This window comes from Syngnathus acus, chromosome 21 (assembly GCF_901709675.1).
Source record: "Syngnathus acus chromosome 21, fSynAcu1.2, whole genome shotgun sequence".
In the NCBI taxonomy this organism is placed as follows: Eukaryota; Metazoa; Chordata; class Actinopteri; order Syngnathiformes; family Syngnathidae; genus Syngnathus; species Syngnathus acus.
Genome location: NC_051105.1, coordinates 7,992,450 through 8,009,911, shown reverse-complemented (window position 1 = coordinate 8,009,911; position 17,462 = coordinate 7,992,450). Strand labels below are relative to the sequence as shown.

Below are 17,462 nucleotides of genomic sequence, written 5' to 3'. Positions count from 1 at the left end.
TAAAAAAAAGCAGACTAGAAGAGCTGAACTTTATTCTGGGTTAATCAGAGGCACTTGTGAATATTGGAAGGTGTATGCAGACTTTCAAATGAGTTTCAATGTGATTTGATAGTTCTGAACACAGCGACATTCGAGTTATAAGAGCATGAAGTCACATCAATGTTGGTGAAATTTCTAAAATCATTTTTCTCGATTTAGTTGTTTTATATCAATTAAATGGCGTTTCAGCAGGGGTGTGTAAACATTTAATACTCGTGATATCCCTGTATGATATCATCTCTGTCCAGATCCTCACCAAAAATGACTGAGTTTGAATGAAAATCAATTTTAAACAGTCCTTGCAACTGCATATTTTACCACAACAAAATAACTTTGAAAAAAAAGCTATTGATGACTTCAAAAGCTTAAAAAATGTATGTATGACAAATCAACTGCTACAACCTGAAACATTGCTACGGTACATCGAGGTCATTTTTTATTCAAATTTCAATAATCCAATGACGCCTACACACATAGCGGAAGCATGCTAAATGGGATTTTAGATGTTCCAAGGTCAAAGGTCAGAAGAAAGATGAGTTTTAGATTAAAATATATTTTTTACCGCATCTTCTAACCCTGAATGATTGTGTTCAAATTAAAATAGGATAATTTAATATCTGTCATTTTTTGGTCCCAGACTTAAATTTATACATACGCTCTCCAATGGATGCCTTTTTCTATTATTGTTTTTTTCCATCACTGCTATCTGACAAGTTGAAGCAAGTCTAGCATATAGATAGAATCAGTAGCACGATTTGACTGCTGAATTATTGAAGCGCCATCCAGCCGGCCGCTCGGAGGTTGTCGAGAGTTCATTGCCAATTTGCTCGCCCGGCTTCTCGTCACACGTTTGAAACGAAAGGAGAGCGTCAAAAGGAAAACCAACTGCTTCGTGCTCGATTGAGTGATATTCTACTTCTATATGCTCACTAGAGCGTAGGTACAACAAATCACGGATAATGTATTTCATTTGAAAGCTTTTCCAGTAATTCTGCTAGTGCAATCAGTGAGGTGACGCTCAACTTGGAAGTGTGCCACAGCGAGTGTTCAGTTATGTCGCAAGTTGTTCTCCTCGTTCATGCATAGTGTGATTGAAAGCAATCTTAAAGGCACAGAAAATGGGCCAAAAGGGCTCTGATGAAATTGTGTGAACTGCTTTTAGTCAGTGTCGTTTGAATTCTAAAACACTCTGGGATAAAAAGCGACATAGTAACATTAACTATTATAACTCCCCCATGGTACTTCTCTTGCTTCTACAAAGGGAAGTTAACATTTAGACAAGCTGGGCAAGTCGTTGTTGAAATGAATTGGTACATTATGTCCAAACAAACATAAGTTGTGAGGACAAGGAGCAAATACTAGAAATTGTCGAGATGACCAGGAGTTATGGAGCCAGAACACTGAAAAGTTTTGTAGAAGTCGTGTACTGACAGTGAAACAAATACTGGCACTGAAAACTATTGTACTGAAAACAAAATGGCACCATAAACACAATACATACCCGTTGCGTTTTTCCACTGAAATTATTGTCCCCAGGGTTCATTTTTTCAGTCCACTTCTTTATTTATTTTTAAAGAAAAAATCAAAAACATTCTGAAAATTAAATAAAAAAAAATATCAGTGCAATTTTATTTTCAGCAACTAATCTTAATGACATTGTTCTGGCTCCATAACAAGTCTTCTATTATGGGAAATGCTTTTCAATTATTTGCAGCATTACCCCCCCCCCCCCCCCCCCCTCCTAGTGGCTGGTGGTTATATTGCCCACAATGAGAGGCGGGTCACTGAAGGGTCACTGCCAACATGTTGACAGTGGCGTTGATGAAATGCAAGGGAGATTTAAAGGTGTGAGAGCAGGCAGTTCCGTGACAGCACTTTAAATCATTGTTTACGCTCTTTTTTTTTTTCTTCTTCTTCTTCTTCTTTAACACGCCTGCTCTTGTAATTCATGACCACAGGAGGTTTATTGTGTCTCTCAAGGGCATTTCCATGTGATACATGACAGTTGCAAACTAGCAAGAGTCTATAAATTAAACTACACAGAGGCCATAGTGGAGGGTATTATTATAGACGGCCTGTCTGCGTGAAACCGGAATGAACGACGTTAATGCACTGCTAGCGAGAGGCCGCATTTCAGCAGTAGTTATTAAACCATTAAGTCGTAGCAGTATTACTATCGATCAATTGTTTTGATAGGCAGAAGTGAATTACTGCAGCGTGTCAGAAGAGAATAGAAGAGATTCTGATATGATGTTCTAGTTTCAGCTTGCAATATCGGAGGCACTCCATCCATCTTTAAAAAAAGATTTTCTAAACACCTTTAATGAAATATGACCTTTATGTTTTAAGTCAGTAAAAATAGCTTTTATCATATGGGATTAAATTCAAAGAAACTTAACAGAACCTGACATTTGTATGCCTATAAAGATAAAAAAGAAAACAGGGGGGGAAACTCCACAAAACTTGCACATATGTAAATTTATGCAGGATACTACCAAATGACAAAACATCAGCTTAACTAAAATGTGCTTGGCCATTTGGCAAATTTAAGTATAAAGTGATTAACTCCCTTTTACACTATGCATAGTTAATAAAAATCCATTACTAAGTTCAACCAGCATCTACTGCATTATTCTATTAATACTTTGAGGAGGTGATGTAATGCAGTACTCATGTCCTCAGCCCTGACAAATGTATTGTATCAAGGCCTCATGTCGATGCCGTATAAACACACAAGGAGTGCCGCCATGTAAGGAGAAGAAAGAAACCAGCTGCTGTGTTTGTCTCTGAAACACTTCTTGTGTCCACACAAATATAAATACACAATCTCAGACAGACTATTTACTTTATAGACGCCTATTACATTTTTTTTTGTTCTGTTGGGGCTCAGCTTTCTAGCTCCGTCTCTATTTGTCAGGCGTGTGCATGCAAGTAGTCGTAGTGGGGGCGCGCTCTTCTATGGAATAAATTGAGCGGCTCCCCTTGACCGACAAAGCATCCGCCAAAAAGAGAGCGAGGAATAAGATGCTTATCCTAATACTTTGAGGAAATTTTCCAGAGGTGAGTGGATCGAGTGCAGGAGCGCTTGGCACACTTTTGGTGAGTCACTATTTTTTAATATTCCATCCATTGTGCTCTTCTTAAATTTGTGCAGTTCTTACCACTTAAATAGTTTACTGCTGACTTTAAAGTAGTTTGCTGTGGGGTTTATAAATAAATACAAAACTATCTGTAACAAATATAATGCCTTGAAACAATGTTATGAAATGTTTATATTGAACTGATTAATGCATTATAAATATAATAGAGGGGAAAGCAAACCCGCTTGCTGTTTGTATAATGATTGAAATAATTGAATGATGGAAAATGAAGGATGTTTTCCTGTGAACATTTGGCAAAGTGTGTGCAGATTACAGAGGAATTGGCTCCAAAGTTAATGTTTAAAGATTCCAGCTTCCAGCAGACATCGCTCTTGTTTTGTCTAATCATAACATTTTAAGCGTCACATATTCATCTTTTGAATTTTCATGATCAAATTGTTTGTTTTCTCTAAATTGCATGACACAAGTGGGAGTTGGAAGATGGGTTAAGGGTATAAATCCAGAACCTTTTTTTATCTTGAGTGTTTTTGGATGATTGGAGTGATCAAATCCACCAAGTCACACAGAACATTGCGTAACTTTTACTCATATTGTTTTTGTTTTGAAACTTTCCCATTAGGATGATTTAACTGAGCGGTGATAAGCTCCTCTTTAGTCATAGCTTTAAAATTCTGCTCTTTCTCCAACGCAACAGGATTGTTCACAGACAGTTTAAAACAACGATAAACATTCTTGGTTGCTACGGTGGCTTCTTTTGTGAGGCGCCGCTTGTTTGACATCTGGTTCCTGTATTTAAAGATCCTTTAAATCCTCCACAGCATCCTTTCTGTCTTACATTTCACAGGGGACGGACAACAAAAAAATGGCAAAAATTCATCTTTCAGCGTTCATCTTCTTGTGCATGATCCATGCCGCCATCCCTCAACTGACTCCTCGTGGACCAAGGCCAGTACCCGTGCCCAAAGACAAACCAGATGAGACTCTTCCAAAACCAGAAGGTTGTGAGAGTGAGTTGGCATCATTTTGCAAGAGTGGTTGGGGATTGTACTTCCTGTCAAGTGGTCTGATATTTGCTTCTTCCAGCCAGGATGGTCAACTGCCCTATCAAGTTGTTCTTCACTATTGACACCTCTGAGACCATTGCCCTCCAGGAGTCCCCGCCTGGAATATTGGTGGAAAACATCAAGGAGTTCACCCGGGTTTTTGCCCACAAGCTGGTGGATGAAGAGTACCGAGATCTGGTCCACATCACCTGGTCCATCGGAGGCCTGCACTTCTCGCAGAACCAGGTGGTCTTCAGCCACTTTGCAAACAGGGAGAACTTCATCAGGAGTCTCAGCGGGATTCGATACCTGGGCAAAGGCACCTACATCGACTGTGCCCTCAAAAACATGACGCACCAAATGACTCAACACGACTCGGGAACGAAGGCAGTCCACTTCTCCGTGGTTATCACCGACGGCCATGTGACAGGAAGTCCGTGCGGCGGGATAAAGGCAACGGCGGAGAGGGCCCGTGAGCAGGGGATTCGTATTTTCTCAGTGGCGGCGTCCAGGTCCATCGATGAAATGGGAATGAGGGAGATCGCCAGCTCGCCTGCTGAAGTTTACCGCAACGACTATCTGGCCGTGGAAATTGTTAATGGCAGACCAAAAATAAAAGGAGAGTCCATTGATCGTATCATACAAGCCATGGTGACCTCCTCGCTCTAATCTCATGATTCTACTTTCTCACTAGCAGGTATCTTCTACTCAATTTAGTCTTTTCCTTGCAGAAACATCAAGCCTTTATGGAGGTAAGCGTTACGGCAATGTGGGAAATTGTGATCTTTCTTTTCTGGGTCATTGCAATGAACTTGATTTCCAAGCAGTTATTTTATTTTGCTATTACAGTGCTACCAACAGCAATGCTTCGAGACTCCAGGAATTCCTGGACCGAGAGGGCCTCGAGGGCCAAAGGTAGGTTTAGAACGCGGAACGGATGATGATGAGCTGGAACGGAACGGCTGTTTTGGAGTGGCTGTGCTTACGGTGGCTGAGGGTTGAAATGGTGGCGTTGGCATCGATGTAATCTATGATATGATTTTGAAGATGAGGATTGTTCGGGACTGATGGAATGTTTGGGGTGAGATTGATAGGGTGGCTTTGGTTGCAATGGTTGAATTGGGTTAGATGGGGAACTACTCGGGATGGATGGAACGATTGGAACAGATGGTATGACTGGTTTCATGTATCCTGTGTTTGGGCTTTATGGAATGGCTTGGGTTTGGATGGCTGGAATATTCAGGTTGAAATGGAATGCTTCAGTTTGGCCACCAAACGTCAATTATAATGTTGATCATGTTGATGTATTACAGGGTACAAAAGGAGACAGTGGTTATCGTGGACCAAAAGGTGAAAAGGGAGGACAGGTAGGAAGGCAATACTGACATCTAATCCTCTCTTTTAAGATACTAAAAAGATTCTCCCCCAACCCCACTGTGACAGGGTGATCCTGGCATTGAGGGTCCAATTGGACGTCCTGGACCAAAGGTTTTCTGAGGGTTATTGCTCAACAAATCATGTGGTCACATTGATTTCATTTCAGTAATTCACAAGTCTTGCTTTATGCTTTGACACAGGGAGAAGTCGGGTTGAAGGGCGGCAAGGTGAAACTGATTTTATTTCGCAGTCCTCTGATGATCTGTTTGAGGGAATGGTTTGAATTGATGAGTGTCCTAATCCCCAACAGGGTGACAGAGGAGCAAGTGGAGCAAAGGTAGGTTTACTTTTGGCGGCATAATAAGGTGGGTAAGGAAATCTTTACTGATCTCCAAATTTTCAGGGTTTGATTGGAGTACCTGGCCAGAATGGAACCGATGGACAGAAGGTGATTTTTAATTTTACAAGTGTATCTTATCTTGGGACCAATTATTGACTACTATTGTATGTGGTATCTTCAGGGTAAAATTGGCCGTATTGGAGCTCCTGGCTGCAAAGGGGAACCAGGGGACAAAGTGAGTTAATTTGATGTTTTTAATTATAATGAATCTTGGTGAACTTCCCACATGAGCAATGATTTTTGTTTTGTTTGTTTCTCTAAGGGACATGACGGCTACCAAGGAGACGTCGGTGAGGTTGGTCCACCAGGCAAAAAAGGCGAAAAGGTATTTTTGTTTGATTACAAAATTCTTGCATCTCTCAGCCGGACCGACATTCTGAGTGTTTTTTCTTCACATGGCCGCTCGCAAGTGTTATGTTATGAGACGACAGGCCAAAGTGAGACAGTCACATTCAATTTTAGCTGTTAAACATTTCACAAGCTGAGTCTGGTGCTTCTAAAATGGAACAAATCTGTGTAATTTTGAAAAACATGCAATTTTATTTCCCAAGCAAGATCCCAGATTGATACTTTATTACAAAAGCTTAGGAAAAGGTGTTATTAAATTTTAGGCTGCACTCTCATGACCTGTTATCTATAGCTAGCATGCTAGCAGTTAGCATCATCCATCCTATCCTTTGTTTAAAAGGCTCCATTCCAGACCGAGTTTTTTTAAGATGAGGTCATGTACTCACTGGTTGTTTTTCGTGTCATTCAGGGAGACCTTGGCCTTCACGGCAAGTCAGGTGCTGTTGGCCCTGAGGGCGAACGAGGAGCAAAGGTGCAAATCTAATTAAAACTTGTGAACTAATCGCATTCACACCAGTCATAACACCTGGACTGAACGCCTGCAGGGTGAAAGAGGAAATCCAGGAAATCCAGGACCCCCGGGAGATAAGGGACCAGCGGTACCGCAAATTGATTTTCATTTTATTATCTTGACTTACCCAGAAAGTTAATGACAGTGAAAGATTACAATGAACCCTTTCAGGGACTGCGTGGCTTACCTGGACCAAGAGGCGAACTGGTATATTTCTTTTATATAATGATTTTCTTCAGGTGCCTTTGCTGCAGTTTGTTAACTAATGAATGCCCACAGGGAAGAAGAGGACATGGAGGGCCAAAGGGAGGTCAAGGATCTATTGGGAAAAAGGGAGAAAAGGTAAGAACATTTAAATATTGTATTCGGCATGGTGGGAAAATGTCTCCTTTCTTTGTGGCGTTTGCTTTTGGAGTAAGTTTATTACAAAACTCTAAGCATAGGTTACATATTGTTATTTCTATTTTGTTTCTGTCCTTCTAGGATTGTTTCAGATATTGCATTTTCTATATTACTGGAAATAGATCATGGTTCCGCTTATCTTTTTAAAATAGGTGAAAAGTTACTTTTTTCAGACAAAAACAAGTTTGTTGACCTTATGTAACCTCTCTTTCTTAAAAACATACAAACACGTGTCATGTGTCAAAAAGTGGTTTCTGATTAATTGACCGCTGTCACTCAAAGGGAGAACGAGGGCCACAGGGAAGCCGGGGACGACCAGGGGAGGACGGATTTAAGGGAGGAAAGGTGAGGTTGGGGGATTTCGCACCAACATTCTGATTTTGTCAAATTATTTATGATGTCAAAATCAGAAAAGATGACGATATTGTTTCTGTTCTAGGGTGATCCTGGCCTCCTAGGTCCGAGGGGCCAGGCAGGAGAACCAGGAGTTCCTGGAGCAAATGTGGGTTGTTGAAAACATCAAACTATACAATTGGAGAGTATTCCTATTACAAAAGAAAAGAAAATACATGTGGATACATTGCAGGGAACCTTAGGAAATCCAGGAGATCCTGGACCGAGAGGAGACTCGGGCCCCCAAGGACCACAAGTGAGCGAAACAAATATTTTATGTCAACAAATGTGCATCGGCTCTCATTATCTCTGAATTAGCTTTATGGCCAATCCCCCCAAAAGTACACTACTGCTGTTACGGTCATTTTTTTTTTCTTCTTAGGGTGATAAAGGAAGACAAGGATTCAGCTACCCTGGACCAAGAGGACCAACTGTAATATTTTCTTTGCTGTTTAATTTTACCACTGTGCAATGAAAAGTTGCCACACATGCATTCTTCCCTTTTACCAGCAATGCAAGTTTGGAGTAGTCCACTCCACAGGGTCCTTGACCATACTAGAAAAGCTTTTGTTGGAAACCATTTTTTATTTAACTTCTATTCAGCACAATTTTGATATATATGTGATTGTGCATTGGTTGATGATCCCTTTTAAAGTATGCCAAGTATTTCTCAGGGTGACCGAGGTGATCCTGGAAGAAAAGGACTTAGGGGTGGTCGAGGTGAATGTGGAGCCAAGGGAGAGCCGGGAGACAAAGGTCCACACGGGGAGTCTGTAAGATTCATCCATTTGTGCTTTCATTTGATTTGCATACCTACAAACAAAGCGATCCAAATTGGTCTCAGAACGCTCTGCACAAGTGTTAGCTCTCACACATGACGGCTTTGATTAAAACGGACTAAAGGCTAAAATTGCATGTTAGGATTTTTTTTTTTTTAGATCATGATTTTGGCTTGTTATTCTGTTCAGGGGGAGCCAGGTCATGCGGGCGAACCTGGAGCCAGGGGAATAAGAGGGGACCCCGGGCCTGATGTGAGCAACAGCACAGATATTGAATATAAGTCAAGTATGTTGCTAAGTGTGTATAATGCTTGTATGCAGGGTCATCCTGGACCAATGGGCGATCCTGCACTTACAGTGAGTACGTCCGAGGCAGGACGCTTTTGTCAACATCATCACTCCATATTGTCTTATTTGTCTTTGCAGGATTGTGATGTCATGACTTACATCAGGGAAACTTGCGGTTGTTGTGGTGAGCAAACCATAAATATAAACCATGATATAAAAGTGCAAGTTAGCTACTATTACATATTTCAATGATGATAAAGCAGTTCTTACCTTTTTTCGTAGACTGTGAGAAGCGTTGCGGTGCCCTGGACATCGTATTTGTCATTGACAGCTCCGAGAGTGTCGGGCTGGTTAACTTCACCTTGGAAAAGAACTTTGTAATCAACACCATTAATCGTCTGGGATCTATGGCCAACAACCCTGCATCTCCGACCGGTAAAGTCTGGCACCTTATAAATGACATCGTAAAACACATCAAGAGACAAAAGTTTGCCTTAAAAGAGAATGAATCAGTTTTACGTTAAATTGAATATCGGGCAGTTTGTTCAAATGAGACCAAACCTTACTCTTGGATAACTCGAGGCAAATAATTTTTACAACCTACAATCTATTTCAGGAACAAGAGTTGGAGTTGTTCAGTACAGCCACAATGGGACCTTTGAAGCCATCCGTCTCGACGACCCCGACATTAACTCCATGTCTGCTTTTAAAACGGCAGTGAAGAACCTTCAGTGGATCGCTGGGGGCACCTTCACCCCTTCGGCCCTCAAGTTTGCTTATGACCACCTCATCAGGGACAGCAAGAGAATCCGGGCCAAAGTGTCCGTGGTGGTGATCACAGATGGGCGCTTCGACCCGCGCGACGATGAGGATCTTCTCAAGTACCTCTGTCACGACAGCAGCGTAGAGGTGAACGCCATTGGGGTCGGAGACATGTTTCAAAAAGCACAGGACGATGAGATCCTGGGATCTATAGCGTGTGACCAAAAGGATCGGGTCACTGGTATGAAGAGTTTTGTTGACTTGGTGACAGAGGACTTCATAGACAAAATGGAGACTGTGCTGTGTCCTGGTAAGTTGAGTGGGATCTTAAATGTTATCAAACTTGCAATTGTAACCCACATCTATTTGTTCTCCCTTGAAGATCCAGTCATTGTGTGCCCTGATCTCCCTTGCAAGAGCGGTAGGTTAATAACGTAGCAACTTTGACTTTGATCCACTTGCTTACGAAACAATTTGTTGGCTTTCCATAGAGCCTGATGTGGCCCCGTGTGCCCAGCGTCCAGTGGATGTGGTATTCCTGCTGGATGGCTCAGAGCGCCTCGGGGTGGACAACTTCCGCCACGTGCGTGAATTCTTACAAACGGTGGCAAACAAACTAGTACTGGCTCGGAGTAAAACAGATCGCCGGCGAGCTCGCTTGGCTCTAATGCAATATGGCAAGGACGGGGAGAACTACGTGGCTTTTCCTCTCACGCATAATCCCGTCCTCGTCTCTGACGGCGTGGCTCGTCTGCGCTATCTGGACTCTTCGTCGAGCGTGGGGCCAGCCATCACCCACGCTATCGACAGAGTACTTGGCAAGGGAACGACTAGCCAGACGAGACGCCTCGCCGAGATCGCGTTCGTTTTCATCACAGACGGCGTCACAGACAGGAAAAAACTGGATGAAGCGGTGTACGCTATGCGTAAGGAACAGGTCGTCCCCACAGTAATAGCCGTGGGAAGCGACGTGGATCAAGAAGTGTTAACGAAGCTGGCCATGGGAGACGAGAACGCCATATTCAAGGCGAAACACTGGTCGCAGTGGAATTCAGGCTTGCTTGACCAATTGATTCAGTGGATATGTTAAAGAGAAACTACACCAAAGACAAAAGCCTGGTTTTGGTGCTACTACTGTTAATTAACCTGGCCTTCACAAATACCACATCTCCTGATGCTCTGTACAGTCTATATTTGTAGCAACCTCAAGTACTATGACATTGCACACAATAAATCACATTTAAAATAATAAACATAGAGTGTCCTGCCTTTTGTCAAGTCCCAGCTGTGTTTTTTAAGCCCCCCACAAAAGATTACAGTTAAGGTCATGTTCTGTGCAGTATTCCTCCCAAGTACCCATCCATCTCCATGTGGGAGGCGGAACAATGGACAGATGGACCCATGGATGAATACTTTGCATTTTTCCCGCAGACGCTCCCATCGCCTTCTTCCTTACATGTTGTCCAGCTGCACAGGAAGGGGGAGGGGGGAACAAGATGTGTGATTGGAGAGTTTATATTGAGATTGCAATGGGCCTGAATCACCAGGGACACTTATGCAAAATACACAGGAAATAGTTTTAAAATGAGTTTGACTCAGCAGTGACCTCGTGTTTTCTCGTAATAAGGGGGGGGGGGGGGCAACACTTACCAAGTCATCAAGATCGCCAGTGTCATCTTCCATTGTTGTGACTGGCTCTTCGTTTTTCTCTTCAGCCAGGAGAAACTGACAATAGAGCAAAGCTTTGTCAGAAATGTCGGAGTGACTGAAATTTTTATCTGAAGTCACCTGAGCAGCTTCATTTTTGGACACAGAGCTTCCTTCCACCTCGTCCTGGCTAATAAGAGATATGGAGGCTGTAACGGTAACAAAAAGACCCTATAATGATGGACTAAAATTGATACACATTTTAATTCCCTTCTGAAAACACAGTGTGGAAATTTTTTGAGAGACTTCCTCGGGACGGCCTGAACGGATAGGCTTTGCGTACCTTGAACAATCAGGTCCCAAAAGACTTCCAGCCCTCTGTTTGTGATGCTTCCTTTCAGCAACTGGAGGTAGCTATTGTAGAGATCGGCCTTCCCCAGCTGCGCAGCCAAAGATATGAAATCATTCTAAAATCCTTCAAACACTTGCCAAGAGTGCACATTGACTAGAGCTGGCATTGGTTCAAGGAATGGGAAATAGTCCGTTTATTTACCTTTACAGACTGTTCTCTGAAGGCCTGGATGCAGGTGATGCTTTTCATGTAGTACCGTGTGTTCTTGTTGCCTAGCAACTGCTCTAACCTGTCAGTCAGCTGCTCGCAGGCTGGATGGGTGAGTCGTAGTGGTTATCCCACCCAAACAAAGAAACAGAATTTACAATAGATGCCCATTAGTCATGATCATGGCCAGTGTTGTATCGGCAATTAAGTGAACTAGTTTATTGTAAAATTTGTGAACTAAACTTTGAAATAGTTTGCTTAAAAAAAAAAACCTTTCCCAACATCGATCATTGCTTATTGCACAATGTGAACAACAAAATAAATGAAACCTCACCCCCTTGGAATGGAAGCGTGTTTTGCTTGATCAGGATGCGGAAGTCACGGGCGGGATTAACGCTTCCGACCTGGATGAAAGGAGAAATGAGGTTGAGAATGGTGAGTCGTTCAAACATAACCCCCCGCCCCCGTCTCTCCCACCCAGCTTCTTACCGACGTAACAGAGCCTTCAGAAATGTCAGCCAGATTATACTCCTCCTCCTCCTCTACCTCCTCCTCTGCCGTATCTCCCTTTGCCTTCTTGGCATCCGGCTGCTCAGAGCTGACAGTTGAAGGGGTCAAACAGAAGACAGTGAAAAGTACAGTGAAGAACCTTGGCCACACAGAAAGGGGAGGGGTGGGCACTAGCACACTAAACTGAAGTGCGCGTTACATGTTGATGTCATTCTGGTTCGACCACAAAATGTGACTTTTGATGTATCGTTTGGTTGACAAAGAGGTGTTCAATTTTAGAGCTTCCGCTGTAGCATACACGACTTGACCTTCCAAAGATGCCAGACTTACTCTTTTCCAAATATCTGTTCACTAGTCTTCAGTTGCTTCTTCTTCTCCACTACTTTGAGAGGAAACGCCTTCTTCACCTCCTGTAGTGGCGCTCGACAACGCTCCTCAATGACATCCGGGCGGTCCAGTACAGCCGCCAGCCATGGCTCCATTGGGGGGAGGGCTGTGCCGGGTCTGACGGCTCGATGATGCAGGCACTGGAAGAGATTGGATTAGAAGACACGTTTCAATTGGATTACAGGAAATGATTGTGTTAGTCTGAATGAGAGTTTTAAATACAACTAAACCCCTTAGCATTGACTACCGAGATGCTAATCCCTTTCTATTAGCTAGCTAGCTGCTACCACACCTTAAAACACACGATGGCATGTAACAAAGTAAAAATAATTCATTACTGTATTAGTTTTTCTGGTGATATTATCCTTGTATTTCCTTCATTTAAATACATATATACTACTCTGATCCTGCTGTCATGAACAGAATTGATGACCTGGAAAAGCCTCTGGAACTCTGGGTTGGGAATGCGGTGGACTTTGACCAAGTCCTTTAGGTCTCCATCTTCATCTTTCTCCATCAACATCATGGAGTCGATGAGAGAATCGGCAGCCTGCAGCTGAGTGTCTGTGTATGCACAGCAATCTCCCGTTTGATTGGCAAGGGCAGTGTGGTTTTCATTTAAGATGATTTACTTGGGAAGACAGTGTAATATCAAATTAAATGGATCATTTTTATGTTTGTAAAAAGAACAATACCTGAGGGGCTGAATTTCTTGCTGTTCAGAGAAGCATAAGTAAAGTGTCTGAGGTCTTCCATGAAGGGCAACTGGACGTAGATGAGACACTGTGGAGAGAAACACGCATATGTTAGTTTAGTTGTACAGCAATAATGGGCAAAACAGCAATTCATTTCTTCAAAATTGCCCAATATTCTTTATACCTCATAGGTCAACTTGATGCAAGGGAAAGCTGCCCCAACTCGAGGGTTGGCCCGTCGGTCATAAGCATACCGAACAATGGCCACCATTTTGAGCTCATCCAGCGCCCGGACGAGAGCAGACAGTGCCACACCAGCATGCTGAGCACGGGGGAAACGCCATCGGTAATCACAAAGAGATGGGACTCATTTTACAAAATTTGCTACCGGATCAAACCTGATCGCCGCTTGGAGCAAAAATCTTGATGGCCTGCGTTCCCATGAAGGAGTGACGAGGAACCTGCAGGCCAGCGGAAAATAAATGAACAATGTTGAACGCAAAGCGAAAACACAACAAATTTAAAGAATATAAATTAATCAATTAAATGGCATGGTACCAGGTTTTGGTTGGTAAAACCTAAAACGGCAAAGCACTTCCCATCGTGTGTGTATTTCATCTGCTCTTGATCCACTTTGGAGAAAGGAACTATATCACTCCCATAGCAAAAACCTGGTAACACAAAACAGACACACCGTCTATTTAGGGAGGGTAAAATCTTAAATAATTCCACGCAACATAGCAATGGTTAGGAAACCCTGCGATTGAGGATTTAAAGACATGTTGAGTAGTGGTAGCCTTATATGGTCATTGAGTGGTAGCCCTATAGAGCCATACTTCTGAAAGCATAATTGGAAATATAGATAGCATTGCATTCTGTAAAACATAGTATGGATACCACAACAGGAAATAGCGACCTTGGACTATGTCATCCTTCTGCACTTCCGTCTCATCATCGTCATCCAGACAGAAGACTGTCTCTCTCTTGACATGGTCTCTCTCGTTGCTCTGTGCGTCCACCGTGAGCCACGTTTTCTTCAGCTTCTCCTCTGTCACCTAGTGGACACAAGCGGGACTCACAAAAGGGTCTCGATGTCCTTTTTAAAAAACCTACAACATGATGGCCTAACAGGTAGCGCCCAAGAACCATATAAGCAGCCCTTGGGCATGTTCTGAAAAGAAGACGTTAACTGTGTCTAAAAAAAAATAGACACAATACAATTTCTTGCCAGAATCCAGTAGAAGGATACTATAATGATGATGATTATTAGTATTATAGTGTTTAGAGTGCTTGGCAAATTACGTACAGCTTTGTAGCCAACGATGCGAATGGGCAGAGCGCTGCCGATGGTCAGCTGACAGGGCCACGCCATGGTTCTTCTCTCAATGTGCTTGAACATACACAGCCCTTCGATAGCATTTCTGCGAGTTGGGGACAATGGACGCTTAAATCAAAACGAACCAATGAGATACTTTGCATGTAAAGTTGACATATAAAAAGTCGCTTGGAAAAAAATCCATGAAGTCTTATAAAGAGTGCAATTAAACAACCAAATACATTTTCCATGAACTGCCTATTTCTGCATGAATGTCTGTTACTGACTGGCACTACACTTCCTCTTCATTGCAACGTAACTTACGTAATTTATGCAATCAGCACCCTTATGCAGGGTTTCTCTGAATGTCACGATAAGCAAAGCTGGGAGAAGATCCTAAGCCAACACTATCATGCAAAATACCCACATTGTCCACTGCTATCAAATCAAAGCCTAAAGGTAAGCAAAGTTGCATTGGGTTCGGTTAGATGCATAGTCACTATATCTTCAGAAAACTCAATAGGCGTTTTCACCTGAGAGTGTAAATCTGATCAAGACCATCCTGCTCATCCAGGCACAGCATGATGTGTTTGACCATCTCTAATCCAGTTTTCTGTTCCTTGGACAAGCCTTTGCCCGAGCCTCTTGCACCGGGACCTCCTCTTCTCTCATTGTCAGCTTCATCCATTGATTCATCTTCAGCAGAGAAGGGTAAACTACAAAATACAAAGAATGGAACCATTGTTTTGAAGTATAGATTACAGCAATTTAAGTGACACGCAAATAGTAGCCCTTTAAATACACTCTTAGAATAATCTACATTTACAATCTGTTATTTTCTCCATTGCGGTGCATCAGTAGTTATGTGACAAAGCGTCATCAACAGTATTTTTTTTTTTTTTCTAAAGCGTCACCAACAGTATTTTATTTTATTTTTTCCTGGAATCGACCACTGGTGCATCCAATAGCATGGCGTGCGATGCAGCAGGCCTTAAAATCTCCAAATACAAATTGCATCAGGCATCAATTAGCACTCAGATATTGGGTCGGTATTTACTAGGAGGATTTTTGGGGTAAAAATAATGCATATTTATAAGGGGGGCTGGTTGTATTAATGGCTTCAAGTGGCACCACCTGTCACTTCTTTCCTGAGGAGAAAACGGGACGGGGGGGTCTATTTGAGGCGCTGTGTTAAATTATTCAAGTGGCATCTGTTGGAGCGGATACCCCTTTTGAGGAAACGCAATGTTGGAACTTACAAGAACTGCAGCGTAATGTCAGCTTGTTTCAGGTTTTCAACAATGACGTCCAGTTGTTCCGAGTCTGCTTCAACACTGAGGTCACTCAGGAAGTAAATATTGAGTCGATCATAGCGTTTTCCCCTAAAAAAAAAAAATCATAATATTGATGTGGCACAGGATAACAAAAATGGCATTTCAAATACCTTTATAGTACAAGCGTTATCAGATGAAAAGAAAACTCTTACTTTATTCCTGTTTGAAGAAGATCCATGCAGACCACAAGAGCATCTAACCCTTTTTAGAACAGTTAAAGGAGACTGTTTCTTTTGATGTTATATATATTTTTTCCACAAGTGTAAAGTTCTATTCAAAGGATACAGTCCGCCTGTTGATTCTCTGGGTGGACCTGATTCTCAATCTCCGTCAAAAGCACAAAGTCAGGTACCATCAGGTTGCGGTGAACAGTGATATTTTGGTACTGGCCATCTTCAGCCAGTGGGTTCTTGGTCGAGTCTGTGCCGAACAGAACCAAAGCCAATTCATCCTTGAGTTCAGCAAACACCTGTGAAAACAAAGTACGATGACGTGTCGTGATGTTAAATTACTAATTATGAATTGATGAGATGATATTGATAATATGATGTGAGAAAGTTGAATATTTTAAAGGTGTAATATTACAGGAATAGAAGATAATTGTTATATATTTCAAATTAAAAAGAAGATAGGTATATTTTTAAGAAAAACGTAATGGAAACCAAGATTAAAGTAATGTGGTTTTAGAATATTGCTTCATTTCTACAAATATTACTTTTTCCCCTTGTTTTATTCCTGGTAAGGTTACGACTTTAACAATGTAATTTTATTATTATTTTCTTTTCAGTATGGCCTACATAGTAACTTTGATAGTTCCTGATGCTGGATAAATAAATCATTTTGTAGTTAAATGTATCCTAGCTTACCTGACGTTGGACAAACTTCTGAATGACTTGTTTGGCTAGTTCAAATGGAGATTCTTCACCCGGTGCCGAGTTGGACATGGAAAGTCCAACATCCATACAAAGCACATGAAACGACTGCAATACACAGAAAAAAAACTTTTATTATGTTGGTCATTTTATTAGAAAACACTGATTTATCACGAAGCTTTGACAGCTTGCCCCTTCAGACATGTCCCTCATCCAACATGCTTATTTCACTTCTAAACAACACGTTATATTACGGATGTAAATATAAAATTATTAAAAACAAATCAGTAAAAAACGGTTTGCAAAGAAATGTTTTAAAGTCACAACAAATGTACTCACTTTCGACTTGGACATTGTAATATTTTGTTTCCCTCCTTTCGAGCACGCGTGTAACAAAATAAAAGGTCCGTGTGAAAATGGCGCTTACTTCCTAGTTACGAAGGTGGCACGTTCCAACGATTTTGAAAGCAGCTTGTTTTGTCATTTTCCCAAATTGAATACCATTAAACATTGCTTTTATTATATTGTTCATTTATATTTATTAATATATTATTATATTGTATTATATACAATACATTGTATTTATGTTTCAGAAATACTACGTAAATACTACTACGTATTTTACGTAGTGAGGACAATTTGCCCTGCAATTGGCTGGCGGCTGAAAAAATGATGGACAAAAACGAACGAAGGATGAATA

General features: G+C 41.7%; 2 protein-coding genes across 4 annotated transcripts; one reads left to right on the top strand and one right to left on the bottom strand.

The window, feature by feature from the left end:
* The first annotated feature begins 2,867 nt into the window (after positions 1-2,867).
* LOC119115201 (collagen alpha-2(VI) chain-like) lies at positions 2,868-10,696 on the top strand. 3 transcript variants are annotated; one of them, XM_037239488.1, is made up of 28 exons: positions 2,868-3,138; positions 3,985-4,138; positions 4,224-4,834; positions 4,915-4,935; positions 5,033-5,098; positions 5,497-5,550; positions 5,627-5,671; positions 5,761-5,787; positions 5,871-5,897; positions 5,964-6,008; positions 6,082-6,135; positions 6,223-6,285; positions 6,718-6,780; positions 6,854-6,907; positions 6,991-7,026; positions 7,099-7,161; positions 7,504-7,566; positions 7,661-7,723; positions 7,808-7,870; positions 7,997-8,047; positions 8,289-8,387; positions 8,583-8,645; positions 8,715-8,750; positions 8,820-8,865; positions 8,964-9,116; positions 9,298-9,753; positions 9,826-9,864; positions 9,935-10,696. In XM_037239488.1, exons 2-28 carry the CDS (start codon positions 4,003-4,005, stop codon positions 10,531-10,533), a joined length of 3,096 nt encoding a protein of 1,031 aa, XP_037095383.1. In that variant the 5' UTR covers positions 2,868-3,138; positions 3,985-4,002; the 3' UTR covers positions 10,534-10,696. The 3 variants fall into 3 exon arrangements, with proteins under 3 accessions (XP_037095383.1, XP_037095384.1, XP_037095382.1); XM_037239489.1 differs by having other exon boundaries at positions 2,869-3,138; positions 3,985-4,147; positions 4,228-4,834; XM_037239487.1 differs by having other exon boundaries at positions 2,869-3,138; positions 3,985-4,147.
* On the bottom strand, positions 10,616-17,168 carry xrcc5 (X-ray repair complementing defective repair in Chinese hamster cells 5). The gene is made up of 21 exons (XM_037239490.1): positions 17,102-17,168; positions 16,757-16,870; positions 16,176-16,359; positions 16,043-16,091; positions 15,816-15,938; positions 15,090-15,272; positions 14,548-14,662; positions 14,158-14,296; positions 13,800-13,912; positions 13,640-13,702; positions 13,426-13,563; positions 13,242-13,329; positions 12,980-13,110; positions 12,490-12,686; positions 12,139-12,247; positions 11,984-12,053; positions 11,644-11,753; positions 11,434-11,530; positions 11,232-11,299; positions 11,094-11,168; positions 10,616-10,910 (listed from the first exon to the last, which is right to left on the bottom strand). The coding sequence occupies exons 1-21, from the start codon at positions 17,114-17,116 to the stop codon at positions 10,896-10,898; spliced, it is 2,196 nt and encodes a 731-aa protein (XP_037095385.1). The 5' UTR covers positions 17,117-17,168; the 3' UTR covers positions 10,616-10,895.
* Positions 17,169-17,462: the final 294 nt, after the last annotated feature.